Raw genomic sequence first — 21,389 nt, 5'->3', positions numbered from 1 at the left:
TGCCTGGTAGGTCCCTGAATGATTCCTATACACCTTACACAAAGGTCTCTCCCACGTGGCTGGTCATTGTGCTTGAAATTCCACCAGCTAAGTAACATCCTTTGGGACTACACATTACTTTCTTGAGATACTCTTTTCCAAAGCTACCCTGGGAGGGTAACACATTAAAACTAGTACCAGGGGGTAGTGTCTGGCTGGCTCAGTCAGTAGAGCATATGACTCTTAATCTTGGGGTTGTGAGTTGGAGCCCCAAGTTGGGTGTAGAGATTACTTTGAATGAATGAATGAATGAATGAATGAATGAATGAATGAATGAAAATTTAAAAAATAATAAAACTAGTACCTGTCCATGAATTTTTTACTGACCTGGGTATCTGAGAATGAGGGAGGGCTAAAAGAGGGCTGGTTAAGAGCAAAGGTGATGGGGAGTGGTGCAGACAACTTGGGTAAGGACCTCTCCTGATTTTAGGGTGCAGGCTGTTGGGTTTGGATTGAGGGTTGAAAAGAAATTCAGAGGGAGGAGAGGTCATTCAAGGTGGAGGTCACTGAAGCCCCCTAGGGCAGTGCAAAGAAAGGCCTTAGCAGCCAAAGCAGGGTACAGGACTTACCAGCTGACATTTGGGGGAGTACACAGCTACTACCCCCAGTATCCCCCCAGAGTGCTAGTCTGTCTCGTGCAGAGAACAGGAATGGAAGTGGCTTCTGGGTCTCCTATGCCTGCTTCTTGTCCAGAGAGGACTGCCTGAAAAGAACCCATGAGGATATTCCCCAACCCATCTGGTTGCTGGGGGGGCCCCAGGCCTCACCCTGCACTGCTTTGCCACTAGACATGCCTCCCTCCCCGCTCCCCAATGCACAAGATGAATAAGAAGCAAATATAAAGGGAGTGAGGGGAGGTAGCAGGGTCTGGATCTGCCTCGTAAGGTGTAGCCAATCACTCCAACCCCTCCACATTTACAGCACCATGTATCCAACACTTAATAAATGCCAGGAACCATTCTAAGATTCATATAGATAAACTCATTTAATCCTCATCACACTAGGAGATTTGTTTTTATATACATATAAAATTTTACTATTCATCCTCATTTTACAGCTGAGGAAACTGAGGCACAGAGAGGTTAATAGAGAGCACAGTGACAGAGCACAGAGTGAGTGAAAGTTCGAGTGGGGTACAGGCCCCACCCCAAACTACAGAGTTGCACCCTTACCCACTGGGCATTCTGCCTCTTATACCCTCATGTCTACCAGGCTTGGCAGGGGAGAGATAGGGGCAGCTATCAGCAGTCACCTACTCTGGGGAATGCAGGCACTTGACAAACACTTGTGTGCTTCAATCTCAGAAGAGCCCAGGGGAAATGAGCCATGATACTGGCCATGTGGGGAAGCAAGACCAGAGAAGTCTGATCATCTTGTCAAGGCTACACAGCCCAGGAAGGGGTGGAGCTGAAATCCAAACCTTGGCCTGAGCTTACCCTGGCAGGTCTCTCCTTCCCAAACCCCCCTCCCCACCACCACCAAGCTAAAGACCACAGAGACCAGAGGGAGGGAAAGGGAAAATGGGGGTGAGGAGACTGGAGAGGGGCTTCAGAGACAGTCCTCAGGCCTAGCAGCTGCCTTAGGTTCCCTAGGGGTCCAGGGGAACCTCTGGACTTCCCTCGCTTCTTGGGGGACCTCAAGCAGCCAGGTCCCTGGAAATGGATCACCCTTACGTTCCTGGGGCTTTTAGGGTCTGGAGCAAGGTCCTGTGGAATCCCCCACCCTGCACATCTGCTGGCCACCAGGCACCAGGGCAGGATGGGGGGGAGGCGGCGGGTTCTGACCCCCTGCATGATCTAGCAGCACCACCTCATCTGTGGACTTGAGCAAACAGGGTCTGGATGGGGGTACCTCACCTCCTCCAGAGAATAAAGGCCACAGACCAGATTGTGGGGTGTGTGAAGTCTGGAGTACATGGGGAGGGCATGGGCTGGGACAGAAATCTGGTCTGCACTCAGTCTGTGCACCCCACCCCCCCCACCCCCGGCTCTCCTCAGGCCCAGGCTCCACGAGCCCCATGAAAGGGACAAGACAGGGAGATAGCACAGTCCGTGCTTGGGCTAGATGTCCTGCAGGGAAGGGAGCAGACTCGGGACAGGGAGGCCCTAGGGGCTTCACAGGCGCCGCCTATACAGCACAGCCAAGAGCATGGCGAAGAGAGCCCCAGCTGCAGCTGCCCCAAGCCATGGAGCATAGAATCTGGCCGGGACAAACTTGTCCTTGACTGAGGGCTGTGGGGCAGCAGGAGGCCCGGGACTACCCTCTACCAGGTTAATGCTGGGATCCTGGGCCACTTGGATCCTAATGGACTCCACTGACTGGTACTCATTCTCCTCTGGGGCGTTGTCAGGCCCTGCGCCCAAGGACTTGCTGCAGCTGAGGGCCAGGTCCGCAGAGCAGCCTGAGAACGGCTCACTGTCCATGTGGGAGACCAGCCGGCCAGGCTTGCTCAGCTCCAACTCGGAGCCCCAGGTGGCAGGGTTGTGGTCTGGCTCGGGCAAGCTGTCTCTGGTGGAGGTGCCTGTGGGCTCTGGAGCCACTGGAGGAGTCTCCTGAGAAAGAAAGGAAGGGCTGGAAGGGACTGGGGATGGCCGGACACCCAAATGGGTGGCCCCATTCCCAGCCAATACATGAACTAGCATCTCAACCCTCCAATTCCCAGCCCACAGTATGGGAGGAAGCCACCCTCTCTTGGAGACTCAACCCAATGATGGTGCAGGAGGGCACTGAGAGAGGAGGTGTCCAAGCCTCTGCAGTGGTATCAGTGGTAACTTTCTCCAAGGTACCCCTCTCCCTACTCACTGGCCTGCTTGTGAGCTCACCCCCGCTCTCCTAGAGCCCTTGGCAGTTGTGGCCCCATCCTACTTCAACATTCTGCCAGGGCTGAGGCCATGGAGCAGCCACAGGGTCAGAGGCCTGGCCATGTGCCTAACGGGTCCCTTGGACTTGGTTCTTCCAGGCAGACAACAGGAGCAGGACTAGATGTGCTGGCCCAGAAGGGGCAGCTGTGGGGGGCTGTTGGGTCAGTGTGGCTGTCTCAGGCTGAGACTGCTATCTACAAAGCCCTGATAATGGAGAAGCAGACTGGATATCCTGGGGGTGAAGAGCAAGACATTGAGGCAGACAGGCCATCCAGCTCTATCCCTCATAGTTCCCTCATCTGCAAAATGGTGCTGCTAGGCCTAATGTACGGCTTTGAGCTCTAAACGGGTTGATGCACATGACCAGTGGGGATGGCTGCCACACCCACCCCTCCTAGGAATCCACACTCAAGAGCTCTAATGATTATTAGTACTCTAACGGATTTGGTGTGGGGTCCAGAAGAGGCTGGATCTCAGCTATCCCTATACCCTTGAAAAGAAGCCCTGGCACAGCCCAGGCTGTAGACAGAATGGAGACTGGAAAGGGTCCAAGGATAGGGCTCGGGGGGAAAGCCTGGATCACTGGTAGAAGGGCAAAGACTCACCCCTGAGGATATGCTGCTCCTGACGGGGGGCACTGTGTTGGCAGGCACTGTGCTGGGCGCTGTGCTTGTGGACATCCTGTGGTCAGGCACCAAGCCAGTAGGCACCTTGGGTGCCACTGTGCCAGCACGTGTGGAGTTGATAGGCAGTTTGGATGGCGGTAGACTAGTGAGCACGTTAGTAGACATTGTACCAGAGGGTTTCGAGCTGGCAGGCAACTTGGAAGGCATCGTTCTATCAAATGCTGAGTTGGTAGGCACTTTGGAGGGTGCCACGCTGGTGGTCAATGAGCTGGCCACCACCCCGGCCCCAGGGCAGATGGTAGCCTCACCATGGTCACCAGCACCCCCTGAAGAGGCCAAGCAAGGGGAAGAGGAGGAGATGCCAGTAGGCGGAGCTGATACTGAGGGTCCTGGCAAGCGGCTTGCCCTGGGGATGGAACGGGTCAGTGGCTGGAAGGAGACAGATGGAGACACAGGCCCACGGGGTGATGTGAGGCTGGAGGCCATGCCTGCAGGTGGTAAAATAAAAGGGAAAACACAAACCCACAGGACTGTTACCCTAAAAGCACAGTCACCTGGGATCAGAGAGCTGAAGAAGGGTCTCAGTTCCCCAGCTCAAGTCCCTACTGCACCCAGGCCTCCCAACATCCTCCCATGGAGTCTCCACAGTCCCTTTGGTCATTGCTCCCAGGCCCTGAGGTCCAACAGCTGCAGGCGCATCCTCAGCCCTATCTAGCCTTAGTCCTTGACCTAAAGTCAAGTCTGTTCTCTCATAAGAATGAAATGGTTCCTCCCCTTTACAGCATCTAGGAGCTTGAAGATCATTAATTATCCTCTCCTCTTTCTTCTCCTGCCTGGGACACCCCCTTTCCTCCTGTGTCTGCTCATTAGCTTGGTGGAATTCTGGCTGCTCCTCCCTCTGCCACCTTCCCCTCCCCCACCAGTAGGAGCCACCCTGGATCATGGCAAAGGGCAGCACGATGGCTCAGCAGGTGGTAACAGTCCATATAGGCACTTATATCCAGATCCCCCATGGTACTCTGAGAATACACGTGCCAGGCCCTATGGCTGACAAAGGCCAGAAGTAATTCTGATGTACCACCCCACCCCCACCAAAATCTGACACCACAGAACCTCGTGGGACCTGTATCCACGCATGTATTGAAATCTAAGTGCCCTCTGCCTCCCTGGTCCACAGCAGCATTTCCTGAAAGGTGTCCCATGGCAAGCTGACATTGCAAAGTACAAATGGGTGCTTGGGGAAGAGTTCTGGGGTGAAAGGAGTGGAGGGCACTGAGATGGCTTCTCGGAGCCTTTAACTGTTCAGGTGCCTTGTGGCTGTCCCAGGGGCACCAAAGGCTGGTCAGGCTATAGTGTTACATGGAATACAGTTTAGGAAACAACGGAGCAGAGAGATGCCATCCTGGGAAGTCAGAGTGGACAGCTCTATATTCCCGAGGGTGGGAACTGAGTGAGATCTGGTTTTGGGGCCCAGGCCCTTAACTGATGAAAATCATACTTCCTCTGGGGGCTGAGAAGTTTTAGTGATTCATTTGGAGCTAGAGCCCCACTACGGGTAGGGCAGCACCTAAGGGCTCTAAGGGCCCCTGCCAATAAGTAGCCCAGCTCTTCCACACTGTCCTCCAGGTCCTGGTGAACCCCACAGGGTCCCCTCAGCAGAATCCACAAATGGCCCTAATGCTCTTCCCCTGCCTGTATCCACACCCTCTGCAATGTGACTGTCAGTCCTCTCATCTAGAGACAGAGTCTGTTCCCTACTCCTTGACTCTGGGCTGGCCCCGGGACTTGTTTGGGCCACAGAATGAGGCAGGAGGGAAGACTGCCAGTTTTGAGCCTTTGCCCCAGGAGTCTGCTCTCTCAGAATTCTGCTCAGCTGCCAGGAAACAGACTTGTCTGGTGAAAGATGAGGACTCACTGAAGAGAACCAAGGTGCCCTGCCCCCCGCCAACAGGCGTAAGTAAGCAGTGCGTACACGGGTGTGTACGCAAGAGGGAATCCAGCCAAGATCCCAAGAAGTACCCTGAGCCAGCCCAAATTGCTGACCCGCAGAATCACGAGCTAAATAGTCCTATTTTAGGCTACTAAATGTTGGAATGGGTTGTTACGTAGAAAATACTAATACACCCTCAAGGAATTGGGTTGCTCCTGAGGTAAACTCCCTTTATTCCCACCCTCGCCTCCTGTCCAAGGAAGCCAGAGGGGCAACTCTAGTCTTCACCCTCTGGGAGGTCCGAGAGGTCCTATGGCTCCAGGTCACATACGTACCTGCTATGTGGGCACTGCCTGGTTCTGTGTCCTGCTCCTGACGCCCACTGGAGGTCAGAGGGCTGAGGGCTGCCATGTCAGAGGAGGGCTCCAGGGGGCCAGCTGGCCTCCTCAGGACAGTCCCAGAACTGGGTGTCTGTGGGACTTTCTTTGAACTCTGCAAGAGGGAAAATGGAAATGAGGCAGCTGCTTCTCCCAGGAGCAGGCATCTCCCACTGGCCTCAGCCTGTGCCATGGAGCACAGAAACCAGGGAAGCCCCTTGCCCCGGCTTTGATCATTGCCAGACCCTCTGTCCACAGGAACATACCTTACAGAGAACACACACCATCCCATGGGGAGTCTCTGTTCATCTGCCTGGCCCTATCAAATGTCCTCCTCTCTGAGGCTACTGCACAGACCCCTTTCTTGGGCTTCAAGTCCATGGTCTGGTGTCTCCTGAACACCCTGCTGCCTGCTCATCACATCTCAATAGAATCAGTAATTTTCGCCCTGAACTTGACTTTACTGGCAATAATTACTCCATCTACCCTCTACCCCATCACCTCCTCCTTCCCCAGTACTCCTCCAGTGGTCATTCTCCGGTCCTTCGGTCCAGCTCAACATCTCACACGGACCACTTCAAAGACCTCCATACTGTGACCTCACAGCTGGTTGATAAGAGGGTTGGGGGTTGCCATAGGGTGAAGCCCTAGTCAGCAGTCTGAGAGCTGGTTTGGGGCATATCTCCATTGGGGGAGCCCTTAGGTTCTGAGGAGAGGTTAGGCATGACTTGTGGTGGGGGCAGAAGAGAGCTTCTAGAGGCTGGGCAGACAGGAACACAAAAGCAGGGGTCCAGACTAGGCGTGAGAACACACCTCTCCTAGGGACTCTGGCGGCTCAGTGTCCTGGACAGGCATGGGGAAACTTGGCTCCTCCTCTCTGTAGCCATTGTGGGGGGCGCTGGGGGCCACGGCAGGTGTGGAAGGCCCTGGAACCTCAGCAGGAGCTAACTGTGGCTCCAGTGGGGCTGGGGGGCAGTTCTTCGGGACCCCTGAAAGACAAAGATACAGTGATGTCAAGGAGGAGTCAGAGGAACTCCCAGTGACAGGAGAGGCCTGGATGCTCCTGGACCCCCAGAGCCATGACTATAGGCCCCCCACAGCTCCAAAAGCTGTCCTGAGGTGGGATGTACTCCTTAGAAGAGACAAGATTCACTGAGTGGGAGGCAGGAAGGAGAGAGGAGGTAGGAAGGACAAAGACAAGAAGAGGTAGAAGGAGTGGAGGGGTAGAAGAGAAGGGAATGGGGGTGGGGAGCATGCGGGGCACCTCACAGGCCTCTCACAACCCAGACTGGGTCAGCAGTCACCACTTCTCTGTCCCTCAGCACTCTGGAACCCAGTGGCTTTCTTCTCCTCCTTGTAGGCAGTTGTCACCCCTAACTAACCCCTGACCTGATGCTGTTTCCTCAGAAAGAAGGGAGGAAAAAAGAAAGCAAATGGCGGGGGGGGGGGGGGGGGAGTAGGGCTGTTCTAAGGCTTTAAATCTGAGCAGTGTCTCAGGAGTCGTCTCTAGTCTAAAACATACATAGGGCTGGCTTGCGTTTGCTTCCTGTCTTGTCCCCTCAGACCTGACCTGACCAGATCCCTCCGGGCACTCAACCTGGCAGGGAGCATTGAAAGGGAGCTGAGGAGTAACTGGGCAGCTGGAGTGGGGGACCTAGAAGGCTCCAGAGGTGCTAGGGGGAGAGGAAGAGATGAGGGAAAGGAAGAAGGAACCCAGAGGGAGAAAGAGGAGACATGAAGTGGAGGAAGAGAAGAGAGGAATGGAGAGAGGGAAGGTGAACTGAGGGAGAAGACAGGAAGTGGGAAAGGAATGGGAGGCAAATGTCACAGCCACACAAATTAGAAGGCCCACTTGCTGAGCACACGGGAGGCACCCAGTCCCAGCTAAGCACTCAACATGCCACCCACTGTCCCATGGTATCCACCACAGCCCTATGACGTAGATGTCTGGCCATTAACCCCATTTTACAGAGAAGAAGACGGAGGCTTAGGGAAATTAAGGCACTTCACCAAAGGGACATGACTAACAAGAGACTAAGCTGGGATTGACACCCAGGTTTGTCCACTGCCCAGGAGTGATGGGAGGGAAGGGGACAGTGGAAAGCAGGAGGTACAGGGGTGAGGGGACAGACAGAGTGGAGGCCAGGGGAACGACAGGGGTTCCATGAGGAGGGCCAGGGCAAGAAGCTCACCGGGCAGGTTGCTCTGGTAGACAGAGGCCACTTCGTCAGCAAGACCGGCCAGCTCACAGATCCTCAGGGCCTTGATGAAGGATTCCACCCAGCCAGTCCGCCGCCGAAGGCTGTTGAAGAGCTCCCAGAGGGTGCCCTGGTTCCCCCAGAGCTGGTAGTAGGCCCGCAGTCGGTCCTGGAACACAGCCAGATGCCCTGTTCAAGCCAGGTGGCCCTGGACCCTTCCCCACTCAGGGACAGCTGCAGAGAGAGACACCAAGTAGCCACAAGAGTGAGGCAGCCATGCGAAACCAGGTCAGAGCCCAGGACAAGGCCAGTGTCTGGGCCCAAGTGTAAAGGCAGCTTCCAGGAAGTAGGCTTTTAGTGTGTGCCACGCTCTGAGCTCAGGGCTGTGTGTGAATTATCTTAATGCCATTACCCCTACTCTACTGGTGAGGAACCTGGCAGTTCCTCAGTTTATGCAGCCGCCAAAGCAAAAAGAAAGGGTTTGGATTAGCAGAGGAGGAAAAGGGTGCATAGGGAACAGGAGATGAAAGGAGGCAAAAGGAGAAGAGAGGCAGCTGACCTAAGAATCAGGAGGATGGGGAATCTCGGGGCGGCAAAGGTTTTAAATCTCACATACAGACTGAATTCCCACATTCAGACAAGCAACCAGACAGCAGAAACGAAAAGCCACAGAAAACATTTACTGCAGAACTGGTCACAAGGCATCCCCACAAGCCCCCAAATGCAAGGCAGGAGGGCAGGGGCAGACCTTGTCAGCCACAGGCCTGCTCCACCGCTACGGCCACCTCACCACTGCCACCTCAGCCGTGTTGAGGCAGCAGAGGGCCCGGGCCATCTGGGAGCAGCTGAAACTGGGAGGCGGCTGGCCCCGCTTCACTTGGGGCCACAGCCAGTTCTAACAGATGAGGGTGGTCTGGCTCCCATGAACTCTCAAAACTGAGCCCTGGACTCCCTGCCAGGACAGAGCTCCATGACAAGGAGAACGGAGTCAAAACTGAGGAGGAGTAATGACAAGACAGACCGAAGAAAAGGAAGGTTCCCACCGAAGCAGAACGGGGATTGAAGCCCAGAAATCTCAGGCAGCTGGCACCATATTTTTTAGCACTACACCAAATGGACACGAGAGGGCGCTCAGCCATGTTGGAAAGGCCATCCTGACCCACCCTTGATTCAGCAAGTTAGAGAAGCGTCAAGGTCAGGAAGCAGGATGCAGACAATAACCAAGAAGGAAGGAGTTGGCCCTGGCTTTGGGTGAAGCTCTGAACCCCCAGCCTGCCCCAAGTCAGTGGCTGGCTGTCATGCCCCAGCTCACCTGGTCACTTATTGTGAGGCAGGACAGATAAGGCAGAATCTCCAGAACATGAATATGAACAAAATTGCTGTAATGGTGGCGGATATACTCGTAAGTCTTGTCCTCAGCAAACGTCATCGCTGTCCAGGTTCTGAAGTGACAGAGGGCACTGGCCCAAAAAAGGATGGGCTGAGAGGGGAAAAAAGACTGGAAGAAAACACACCACATATGGCAACAGAGTTGGGAGTGGGATCAGACAAAAGGCAATTAATTCTTTCTTTCTCAACTCTTTGGAATGTTTTGCTTCTTTCTTTAACCATCCAATTTTATTACTGCCCAAGTCCAGAGGCCCTCAAAAAATAAAAAATGAATTGATGAACAAAAGAAATAAGATCCAGAAGATCTAGGCCCCATTTCTGTCTTGTAGGTTGGTTGGTATTGTGGAGAGTTCTGACTCCCTGCCATTGTCCTAAGGTCTGTATGTGCCCCTCGTTGCTGAAAGCAAGAAGTGCTACTTCTTTGGGGTGTACTAGGGAGAAAAAAAGCCCAAAAGGATAATAATAAGATCATCCTACTTTAAAGGTGAAGAAAATGAAGTACCAAGAATAAGGGCTTGCTAGTTAGTGGAAAATTATCAGGCTCGAGGATCAGTTTCTTTCCAGAACATGATTGCAGGCCCACCATTAAAGCTTGCCACATACATGTTCTTAGGGTAGGAGGCTGAGTTCCAATCACTATGTGTGATCTGGGGCAAATTACCAGTCTTTTCCAGGCTTGTCTTCACCCCTAAAATGGCTCAGAGAGCTTATTTTGACAACACAATAGTTCAACCTAGTAAACTTTACATTTACAAGCGCCTCAATTACAAGCAATTGCCTTAAGTAGCACTTACCACAATTTGCAATTATAGATGGGGCTGTCTGCAAATTTCTTACCTGCTTCCCCCCTCAGGGAGAGCTGTAGGGAGTAAGAGGGATAAGATCTCTGCCATCATCCAATTTATATTCTATTGAGGTGGGACAGATGACAAATCAGTAAGTATACATATAAATAAAAATTCCAAACAATAATCAAGGTTATAAAGAAAATAAAGCAGGATAAGAAGACAGAACTCCTGTAGAAGGGCATGCTGCCTAGGCAGAGTTGGTCAGGAAGTCTTTCTGGATTAATGACATTTGAGATGAGCCATTCTGGACTGTGAGATCAGTGTTTTGGGCAGAGGGCACAGCAAATTAGAAGTCCTCAGGTGGAAACAAGCTTGGCATGTTTAAAGAACAGAAATCAGTTCCGGGTGGTCCAGGTTTAAAAAACTAGGGGAGGGGCTGAGATCAAGGTCAAGGAGGTTGGGAGTGGTGGCTTATGGGGGCGTTGCAGGAAAAGACTTTGAGTTTTGGGTTTACTTTTTTCTCTCTAGAGTGAAATGGGGAAACATAGGAGGCTTCTGAGCAAGGAAGGGAGAGGATTTGACTTATGTTAAAGACCTCCCTGGTAGTTGTGAGGAGCTAGACTGTGGAGGGACCAGGATGGAAGCAAGAAGACAAATCAAGAGGCTAAAGCAGGGAGCCACGTGAAGGGTATGGCCAGAATGCCAACCATGGAGGTGGTGAGAGGTGGCTGGGTTCTTAGTGTGTTGTGTATGTGGGAGGTGAAGAAGGGAGAAGAATCAAGGATGATTCCTCAGGCACTAGGTGCATGGATGGTGCCAGAAAATCTGGTGGGCAAGTTGTGGCACAGAGAGGACTCCAAAGATCCATTCTGAAAAAGCTTAAGAGGCTACTAGATGTCCAAGTGGATTTTCTGGGAAGGAAGGGATCAGAAAAGGGAGGGCCAGGTGGTGTCAGTCTTGGGTGGGACTCTAGGAGGCAGTGCTGCAGAGCACAGCTGAGCTGCCAGTCCCTCACCACATGGGAAATGGGGCGACAGTCCTGTCTACCGGCCTCAGAGCCTCATGTTGCCTGCCTCCCTTCGTCAGCCACCAGCTGCTACATTCCTGGTGGGGCAAGTGTTAATGACAGAGGTCAAGAGGATCAAGGAGGTGGTGGGGTGGGAGTCCTCTGAGCCTTCAGGAGATGAGCAAAGAACAACTCTATGGTGACGAAATGACCCTTTTCTCCTTCTTTCCCATGGCATCCAGGGAGGTACCAGGACAGAATCAGGTAACACATTCTTCTGCACCTGAGCCTCAGCCCTTAGTAACACAGTTTGGGGAGCATGGAAATATAACATGCTCCAACCAAAAAGAAAGGAAGCCCACATTTGTTCACATATTGATGGTCCACTTAGGCAAGCACATCCTGAGTTTCTTTCATTTAGGAGAGGAGAAATGATGCCAGGTTGCACAAGCAGACCGGTGATCCTGACAGGATTTGAACCCAGGACTTGTTGCCTCCTTGCAGCTCACCATACATCTTGCAGAACATGGGGGCAGCTGCAGCAAGTGAGACTCACAGTACTAGAGGGACCAAGGCCACTGTCTGGGTGAGGGGGGTCACTGGGTGAGGGTGCCCCTGGGAGACTGCAATATTTAGTCCTTGTCTTGTGCGAAATGGACATCGTTCCGACAAGGCTGAGAGCATTCTAACCTGCCCTCTACAGCAGTCGCAGTTCTCAGGTAACTGACTATCCTTCTAGAAGTTATTGAGGCTCCACAGCGTGCAGGAGAACGTGGTTGTTTGCTGTGTTGTTGTGGTGGGTTGTTTTGTTTTGTTTTTTCAATGTTTTCTTAGCACCTCCTTGTGGTCTCAGAGAAGAAGGGCGGACCAACGTTGCAAGGCGAATTTCCTACCCGACAGCCTCGGAGGCTCTGAGTGCGTCCCGGAAAGAAATAATCTTCGGGCCCAGAGGGGCGAGGCCTCACTGCTTTGGCTAGGATTCCTGGATGGGACCAGGCCCGCGGAGGATGAGAGGCTGTTCTGAGCAGGTGTCATCACCGAGAACTGTAAAGATCTTGGGGAGGGCGGCGGCCGCTGGCTCGGGGAGGTTGGCTCATCCCGGCTAGGCCTCGTCCCAGGGTCACCCTCGGCCTGCCGGTGCGGCTGGAGGACCTCAGCTGCTTGTGCCTGCCTCCTTCCGGCCCAACCTCCCCTCCAGTGCCAGCAGACGCCCGGCGACACCCCGGGTGCTGGCTGAGGCTCGTGGAGCCCTCGCTGCCGCGAACCGCGTGTGCCCTTAAGACCAGCCCTTCCCCAGACCCGCGCGGCCAGACCTGTCCCCGGAACCCCGTGCGCCCCAGACCCCCGTGCGCCCGGGCGCACTCCGAGTCCCACTCGGCTTCTGCCGCCGCTGGCCACCTTCCGGGGAGGCGTCCGCGCGTCCTGAGCCGACGGGACCGAGCGCCCGGGGAGGCTATCTTACCTCGGGTTGCCACGACCCGCCGACAGGCCGACCTCCCGGGACAGTCCGGAACCCTCCCCTACAGGGGAGGGGGAGGGTGGGGAGAGGCGGGACCGCGCGGCCATTGGCCAACGGCGGGGCGGGGCTTCGCGGCCAGCCCGAGCCCCTGGGCGGCGGGGGTGGGTGCTTGGCCTTGGCTTGGGGGCCTGGACTTGTCGGACGGGTGCACCGGACCGACCTAGGTTCCTGCTGGGGCGCAAAAGATAAAATTATTTTCTTTCCGTGTTTGTCTCGGGAAACTTCTAGGAGAAATCCAGAGTCTGGCCAGAATCCAAGTGGATGGCTGATCTCGGAGTCAGTGGTCCCCATGCTTCCTACTCCTCCTACCCAGTAATTTGAGGAGTGAAGGTCTTTATGTCGTTTGCACCTGGGCGCCCAGGGCCTGGCACACAGTTAGTGCTCAATAAATATCGGGTGACACCAAAGTTCGCACGGGCGCGACGCCAATGCTGGGCCTGAGGAAGCAGGATCACAGTGGACGGAGGCTGGGTAGGTGGGAGCAGGGCAGGGGCGCCACTGTGGGCTTGCCCAGCCTTCTGGGCGTGGTTCTTGACTGCTGTGTGGGAAAGGCCTCTGCCCAAGGGTCTGGGGCAGGTACCTCCCCACAGTGCTCGCCAACTGCCTGACCCTTCCTCTGCTTCCGGTAGAGGCCAGCAATTATTGAGCCCCCACTGTGCTCCAGGTACAGGCTTGAAGCCTTATACCTTAAGAGTCCACTAAATACTCTCACAATAACCGGGCAGAGATTTGTTTTTCCTGTTTTAAAGAGCGATTAAAAGATTTCAGAAAATGTTTGGCAGTTCTTACTAAAGTGAAACATGCCAACCCTATCACCCAGCCACCACTCCTGGCTGTGTGTCCATCTAAAACCATGCACAATATAGGACACCTGGGTGGCTCAGTAGGTTGAGCATCCGACTTGGCTCCGGTCATGATAATGATCTCATAGTCTGTGGGTTTGAGCCTCCCACCCAGCTCTGTGTTGACAGCTCAGAGCCTGGAGCTTGCTTCAGATTCTGTGTCTCCCTCTCTCTCTGCCCTTCCCTTGTTGATACTCTGTCCCTCTCTCTCTCAAAAATAAACATAAAAAAATAAAAAAATTTTAAAACATGCACAATAGCTAATGTTCCTAGTGGTTTTGTTCACAATAGGCAAACTCTGAAAACAACCCAAAGGTCCATCAGCAGGAGAATGAGGAAACAAACTGTGGTGTGCTCACATTATGGAATAGTATACAGCAGTGAAAAAGAGCAATCGGTTAATACACATAACATGGATGAATCTCACCAGGATAAATGGGCACCATGGCTAACTAAGCACAAAGAGTACATGCTATCTGTTCCTCCAGTTGCAAGGTAAAGCAAGGTTCAAAAACAGGCAAATCTCATCTACATAAATAGAAATCATTCACTGGTTCCTTCTGTGGTGGGGTACATGGGAACCCTTGCAGGGGATGGAAACTTCTGTATCTTGATGTGAGTGGTGGGTACATGGGTTTGTGCATATACAAAACTTCATCAGCTGTACACTTAGGATTGTTACACTTTATACTACAACTTGAAAATGAAAGAATGACAACTGAGGAGTTAAGAGGTTTGGCCGAGATCACACGGAAATGCCTGAGTACGTACCTGTCTCCAAAGCCAGTCCTCCCAAACTAGATCACGGGAAAATGCATGAACACTTTCAGATGAGATTTTATTACTTTATTGGGATATTTCACAACATTCAGCATTTACAAAAATGTTGTTAATGTCACATCTGAACTCAACTAACTGTAATAAAGCCAGCTCTGCTTTGTTTAGCCAAGGCAGAGTGAATGCTGATTGGTTCAAGAATTACTCCTTCCTGCTACCTACTCCAAATCCATGATCTCGTATCTAATTCTTGCAGGAATAACATTGGAAGTGTGGTGACTGGCTTCCAAATGCAGTTGCATCCCTGTCTCTACATTTGTCTGGACATCCCAGGACATTAAAAAAAAAAAAATACAGCTTCCTCAAAAACACAATGAGGTATTATCTTTAGTCCTTTGGGCTGCTATAACAAAAATACCATACACTGGATGGCTCACAACAAACATTTAGGTCTCAGTTCTGGAGGCTGGGAAGTACAAGATCAAGGTGCCAGCACATTTAGTATCTGATAAGGGCCCATTTGCTGCTTCACAGACAATCTTCTTGTTGTGTCCTCACATGTTGGAAGGGGCAAGGGAGCTCTCTGGGGTCCCTTTTAAAAGAGCACTAATTCTATTCATGAGTGCTTCACCCTTATGGCCCAAATCACCTCCCAAAGATACCACCTCCAAATACCATCACACTGGAGATTAGGTTTCAAAATATGAATGGAAGAAACATAAACCTTTGGTTTATAGCAGATATAAATGTTTAGGATGGCTATTATAAGACAAACAAACGGAAAATGACAAGTGTTGGCAAGGATATGGAGAAATTGGAACCCTTGTACATTACTGGTGGGAATGTGAAATGGTACAGCTGCTGTGGAAAACAGTATGGCAGCTCCTTGAAAATTCAAAAATAGAATTACGACATGATCCAGCAAGTCTACTTCTGGATACATACCAAAGAAATGAACGCATATATGTATACACACATCCATAACCAAAAGGTAGAAGCAACCCAAATGTCTACTGATGGTTGAGTGGATAAACAAAATGTGGTATGTACATATAACAGAATAGTACTCATCCTTAAAACAGAAGGAAATTCTAACACATACTATAACATGGATGAACTTCGAAAACATTATGCTAAGTTAAATAAGCCAGTCACGAAATGACAAATATTGTATGATTCCACACACGTGAGGTATCTAGGATAGTCAAACTCATAGTGCCAGAAAGTAGAGTAGTCGTTTCTAGGAGATTGGGGCGATGGAGAATGAAGAGTTAGTGTTCAATGGGTAGAGAGTTTCAGTTGGGGAAGATGAAAAAGTTCTGGAGATGGATGGTAGTGATGGATGCACAACTATGTGAATGTACTTACTGCCAATGAATTGTACACTTAAAAATGGTTAAAATGGTAAATTTTATGTTATGTATATGTTACCACAATGAAAATCCTGGTCTAGGTAGTCTTCTTCCACCTTTTATCTGGGTCCCACATCATCTCATCTATGATATGCTTGCCAAAATTCATAATCCGAAGCCAATCACAAAGAAATGTCAAACCAACCCTAAATGAGGGACATTCAACATTTGTCCAGTTCAATACACTAGCCATTTTGCACAGTAGCCATTTCCTACAAATTAAATAAAATGTAAAACTCAGTTCCTCAGCCCCACTAACCACATTTCAAATGCTATTTTTGTATGGCTAATAGCTGTCATGTTGTACAGCACAGATACTGTGCGTTTCTATCACTAGTGATCTACACAATAACTCTCCAAAAATGTCAAGGCCATGGAAAGACAGGGAGAGACTGAGGAACTATTCCTGATTAAACAAGAATAAAGAGACATAACAACTGAAAGCAATGTGGATCCTGAATCAGACCCCAAAACAGAAAAAAAGGGGCACCTGGTAGCCAGAGCATCCGACTTTGGCTCAGATCATCTCACAGTGTGTGGGTTCGAGCCCCACGTCGGGCTCTGTGCTGATAGCTCAGAGCCTAGAGCCTGCTTCAGATTCTGTGTATCCCTGTCTCTGCCCCTCCCCTGCTTGTGCTCTGTCTCAAAAATAAATAAATAAACATTAAAAAAAAGAAAAAAGGACATTGGTGGGATAACTGAGGAAATTTTACTAAGGCTTGGATTAGTTGGTAATATTCTATCTGTATTAAATTTCTGGTTTTGATCATCGTACTGTGGCTATGTAAGATGTAAATATTTTATTATTTTTGCAACTGTTTTGTAAGTCTGAAATTATTTCAAAATGAAAAAATTTTAAATGAAATAAAATTTAAAATCATTTAGACCCTATCTGGCTATTTATATCAATTATCTCTTACTGTTGACTGCATTCTGCCCTATTTCATGAGTAGAGTTCTTTTTTTTTTAAGTTTTTATTTAAATTCCAGTTCATTAACATACAGTGTTATATTAGCTTCAGGTGTACAATGTAGTGATTCAACACTTCTATACATTACTCAGTACTCATCAAAATAAGTGTGCTCTTAATCCCCATTACCTATATCACCCGTCCCCCCCTCCCTCTGGTAACCAGCAATTTGTTCTCTATAGTTAAAAGTCTGTTTCTAGGTTCCTCTCTCTCTCTCTCTCTCTCTCTCTTTCTCCATGAGTAGTTTATTGATCACTGTCTATTTATTAGTGGAAGGGCAAGAGAGTGATCTATATCCCAGGTACCACCCCCCTCCAGTGAGGGCCTTTGGAGTACTCCTCCCCTTTAAAGCTCATAACCTAACAGGTGGCCCAAGTCCCCAGGCCAGTGCTCCAAGGAGGGCTGTGACTCACATGTGATGATTCAGCAACCACCAGCTCACGTTTCCCCCCAGAGAGCACAGTCAGACCCAGAGAATAGTGACCGAGGGCCCCCAAAACAGAAATGTTCTCATGTCTGAGTCCCTTCAGGGAACTCTCCAAGACTGAAAAATAAAGTATAAACCCTGCCTTTACAACCTTGTTTCAGATAAGTTTTTAAACTGTTATTATTTAAACTATTTTATTTTTCACACTGCCAATTTCATTACCAAAAAATTAATTTATTTTCAGTAAAGCTGGAGGAAAATTATATGCTTGTATACATGATATGGGGAAAACCAGAAATGCCTGATGAAGAAAACCAAAATCTGTACTCATAAGGCTACTACTCAAGAAAAATTGCTAGCGACACTCCGGTGTCTTTTCTTCTAGTATTTTCTTTTCTAAAATAATGGGCCTCTGAGTCCTCTGGCTTCCAGAGGAAGCCTTGACCAACCACATGAGATCTCTGGACATAACAGGGTCTGGTAGGAGCTCACCTTACCTCTCAGTGGTCTCAGAAGAGGGCTTGGTCCATGTCAGTTTGTGAGTCAGTCCCTCCTGCAGGGGGCTCCTCCAGGCCTTAGCCTCCATGGTCAGCACGGCCTCCTCACCAGCCTCAGGGCATTGTGTTGCTGGTCACCTGCCACTCAGGGACTGCTGTCTCACTCTTCCTTCTGAGAACCACTGACGTAAGCTGCTTGGCAACAGACATTTACTGAAATTTGTGGGAAAACAAGCAAATGAATACACAGGCAGGACACAGCTTCCAAGTTGCCAGAGTTCCTAAAATTCACAGGCCTCCCGCAATACAGGAGCCTTCCCCCTGACCACATCCCTCCATGGCTCCAGCTTCCTGCCACACAGCTGGTGCCTTGCTTGCTTTCAGCCCCTTTTGCGGTCTCTTGTCATAGGGTCCCTCCCCTAGGATCTGGAACTCAGTGCAGAAAACAGAAACCACTGTAGTTATTTTGTGCATGAAGGGTTTTTTGTTTGTTTGTTTTTGAGAGAGAGAGAGAGAGAGAGAGCAGAGAAGTGGCAGAGAGAGAGGGAGACACAGAATCCAAAACAGGCTCCAGGCTCTGAGCTGGCAGCACAGAGCCCGACACGAGGATCGAACCCATGACCCTTGAGATCATGACCTGAGCCAAAATCAGATGCTTAACTGACTGAGCCACCCAGGTGCCCCAAGGGTCTTGTTTCTTGAAACATAATTTACCTTGTGTGAAATGTATCAATCTTAAATGTGCCACGTGATTAATTTTTATCTAAGTAAATACCTGTGTAACCAGCATCTGGATCAAAATCTACAATATTTCCATTTCTCCAGAAAGTTCCCTTGTACTCCTTTATCAATCTTAACCCCAGTCCATTACTGGATCAAAATCTACAATATTTCCATTTCTCCAGAAAGTTCCCATGTACTCCTTTACCAATCTTAACCCCAGTCCATTATTCTGATTCCATCACCATAGTTATTTTGCCTGTTCCTGAATTTAATACAAATGAAATCAAATAATACATGCTGTTTGGTGTCTGGCATCTTTCACCCTTTTTTTTTTTTTTTGCTATTAGCTTAGTTTCTCTTTTGTGTTGCAGTCTCTCCCCTGTCTGGTGAACTTTGTTTGCATTAAGAATGAGGCAATAAAAAGCACTGGGGAAGTTCACTGCACATACACTGGTTGGCTTCCTTTTGGGGCAGCCAGATGCAGACTGGCCTGTAGAGGAGGCCCTATAGGCCAGAACACAAGGGGTTCATGTATGGGGCTATTCTGTTTCTTTAGAGCATGGGTGCTTAACCTAGTTCAGGCCAATGACCCCTTGGATTGTCTGGTAAAGTTCAGAGTTCAGAATAGTGTTTTTAAAGGAATTAAAGATACACAGGATTACCCCCCCCCAAAAAAATCCCAATTATATTGAAATACAATCATTAAACTATTAAACAAATGTTTAAGTAGCATTATGCATAAATGATAATCTGAGGTATCTTTATTGTGATATGAAAACACCCATAATTTCTTTTAGTGACCAAGTCTTAGATTCTGCTAATGTCATTGTCGCCGGTGGCCAACATTTAAAAAGGAAGGAAACTACAAAAGGCAACTTTGTAATTGGGGGGTGATGGATATGTTCATTATCTTGACTGTGATAATGGTTTCATAGGTACATACCTATGTCAAATCTCATCAAATTGTACACTTTAAAATACGTGTAGTGGTTGGGAAATAAAGAATCCTGTCAACAGCAAGACCCCTGGACACCCACACAGAGGAGAGAAAATACCATTACTGAAAAGGCAGTGAGCTCACACACATGCAGGTATATCACGAGACACTACAAAGCCTAGGGAGCAGTTCACGCATTTTATACTTAAATTTTATACACTTAAATGTTCTCTCCTCCCCTTAGGAGACAAATGAATAAACTGGAAGTTTCCTGTCCCCCTCATAAGAGACTCCTGAATTGCTCTTAGAGCTCCACGAACAGAGTTGTAAGACCAGAAGGCCTGCATTGTAAAATCCAGCTCAGGTTATCGAATTCCTGACCAAATGGTCAGGCCTCTGATATTTTTTAAGGTGACATCCTAAGGTGAGGAGAGAAGCAGCTACCTCCCTGTTATTAAACAAAAAAATTATATTTATTTATCCTTACGGCAGCTCATTGTATGCCATTTGTACCTGATACAACTGCAAACATCTTCAAAAAAGGGGGGGGGATATTAATTCCAGTTAGTGATTAGTGAAAAAGATGTAGTTTTTCCCCCACCCAAGTCTGTATCATCCCCTTAATTCTGTCTATGGATCCTTTGCAGGTCTGTGGTTTCCAGGTCCCATAATTGTCCCAATGGTGCCCTGACAGTAACAATGTTTCTCCTGACTCAGGGTCTAGCCTGTGGCCACCACTGCCTTGGGGTGTCATGTTTCTGTGGTCTCCTTTCATCTAAAGCAGTTCCTCAGCCTTTCGCTGCCTTGATGGTTTTCAAGAGCACAGGCCACAATTTCCTTCCCTTTGGGTTTGGCTAAAGTTTCCTCCTGATCAGATTCAGGTTAAGCATTCTTGACACTCAGATGTGTTGTGTCCTTCCTGCAATCAGGGAGGCACAGCATGATCCCATCATGGGGGATGTTCACTTTGATCACCTGATAAAGGGGGCACCTCCAGGTCTCTCCACTGTAATTTACTATTTCCCCATTTTTAATTAGTAAGTAATCCATAGAAAGGCTCTTCGAGGCTACATAAAAATCTTGCCCTCACCAACCTTTCACTCACTAGTTGTGGTGTCTCGTAGGCACCTTTGTGTGGATCCACTCTAACCCTAATTACATCTAACCCTAGGCATTTTATGTTGGTCTTTATCCTGAATGGGTCATGTCTTCCACTGTGTTTACTAACTCCTCGTCCAAAGACCTAGGAAACTTACGGATTTTGCTCATCAGTTTTGTCACCTTAGAACCTCTCCGAGTCAGGAGAGGCTCCTCTCTTGGCCAGAACTGACTTCATTTTCATCTCATGAGTACTACAGGAACACATGAGCCAGAAACCTGTCAAAGGGTTTTAATGTCTTTTACTCTTGATCAAGTGTCCACACCAAGCAACGCCCAGAGAGTAAACACTGTGCTGCCAGCTCCAGCTTCAGGCAGAGTCTTTGCTGGGCCAAAGACTTCTGGACCCTCAAGCTGCCATGGCCTGCATAATCAGGGTGGACATAGAAGGTGTTGCTCTGACTACTGCTAGGCTTCATAAACTCAGGCGATTATTTCAGAGAGAGGAGGAGTTCTAACCACTTTTTTACTCACCATTCCTAGGGGCAGAAATCACAGGCCTATGCTATCACCCAATCATAATGCTAACCAAAGAGAAAGATCATTCCTTTTCATTAACAGCAGTGTAGAAGGCAAGCCAGCAGAAGTTCTGAACACAGGGGGACTGTAGCAGGAAACTTGCGAATTTTACACCATTGGTTTCTTTGCTGTAACAAGTAGCTTATCATCTGGGAGAGGGACATGTGATCTTGGGCGTACCATCCTTGAGAGATAGCAGAGGCAGTGTGCTGTTTCTATCTGCTTTCCCAGGAGAAATAAAAAGTTGTTACATGGTGATGTTGCAGACTCCCTGGCCCCAAGGGTCTCTTATAAACCACCTATTCATTCGTGCATTCATTTAACATATTTTGGGTGCCTGCTATGTGCCAGGTGCTATGTTTAACTAGAAAACAAGAGACACAATGTAAATCCT

General features: G+C 49.5%; 1 protein-coding gene across 4 annotated transcripts; it reads right to left on the bottom strand.

Moving 5' to 3' along the window:
- Positions 1–1,005: 1,005 nt before the first annotated feature.
- On the bottom strand, positions 1,006–12,751 carry MAVS (mitochondrial antiviral signaling protein). Of its 4 annotated transcripts, none has more exons than XM_027069639.2 (7): positions 12,677–12,751; positions 9,344–9,529; positions 8,026–8,200; positions 6,647–6,822; positions 5,792–5,948; positions 3,506–4,014; positions 1,006–2,591 (listed from the first exon to the last, which is right to left on the bottom strand). In XM_027069639.2, the coding sequence occupies exons 2-7, from the start codon at positions 9,458–9,460 to the stop codon at positions 2,154–2,156; spliced, it is 1,572 nt and encodes a 523-aa protein (XP_026925440.2). In that variant the 5' UTR covers positions 9,461–9,529; positions 12,677–12,751; the 3' UTR covers positions 1,006–2,153. The 4 variants fall into 4 exon arrangements, with proteins under 4 accessions (XP_026925440.2, XP_026925437.2, XP_014933632.3 ...); XM_027069636.2 differs by having other exon boundaries at positions 9,344–9,491; positions 12,677–12,693; XM_015078146.3 differs by lacking the exon at positions 12,677–12,751 and adding an exon at positions 10,258–12,281.
- Between the last annotated feature and the right edge of the window lie 8,638 nt (positions 12,752–21,389).

Source organism: Acinonyx jubatus, chromosome A3 (genome assembly GCF_027475565.1).
Source record: "Acinonyx jubatus isolate Ajub_Pintada_27869175 chromosome A3, VMU_Ajub_asm_v1.0, whole genome shotgun sequence".
In the NCBI taxonomy this organism is placed as follows: Eukaryota; Metazoa; Chordata; class Mammalia; order Carnivora; family Felidae; genus Acinonyx; species Acinonyx jubatus.
Note: the sequence above shows the minus strand (reverse complement) of the source record. Positions and strands in the feature narration are given on the sequence as shown.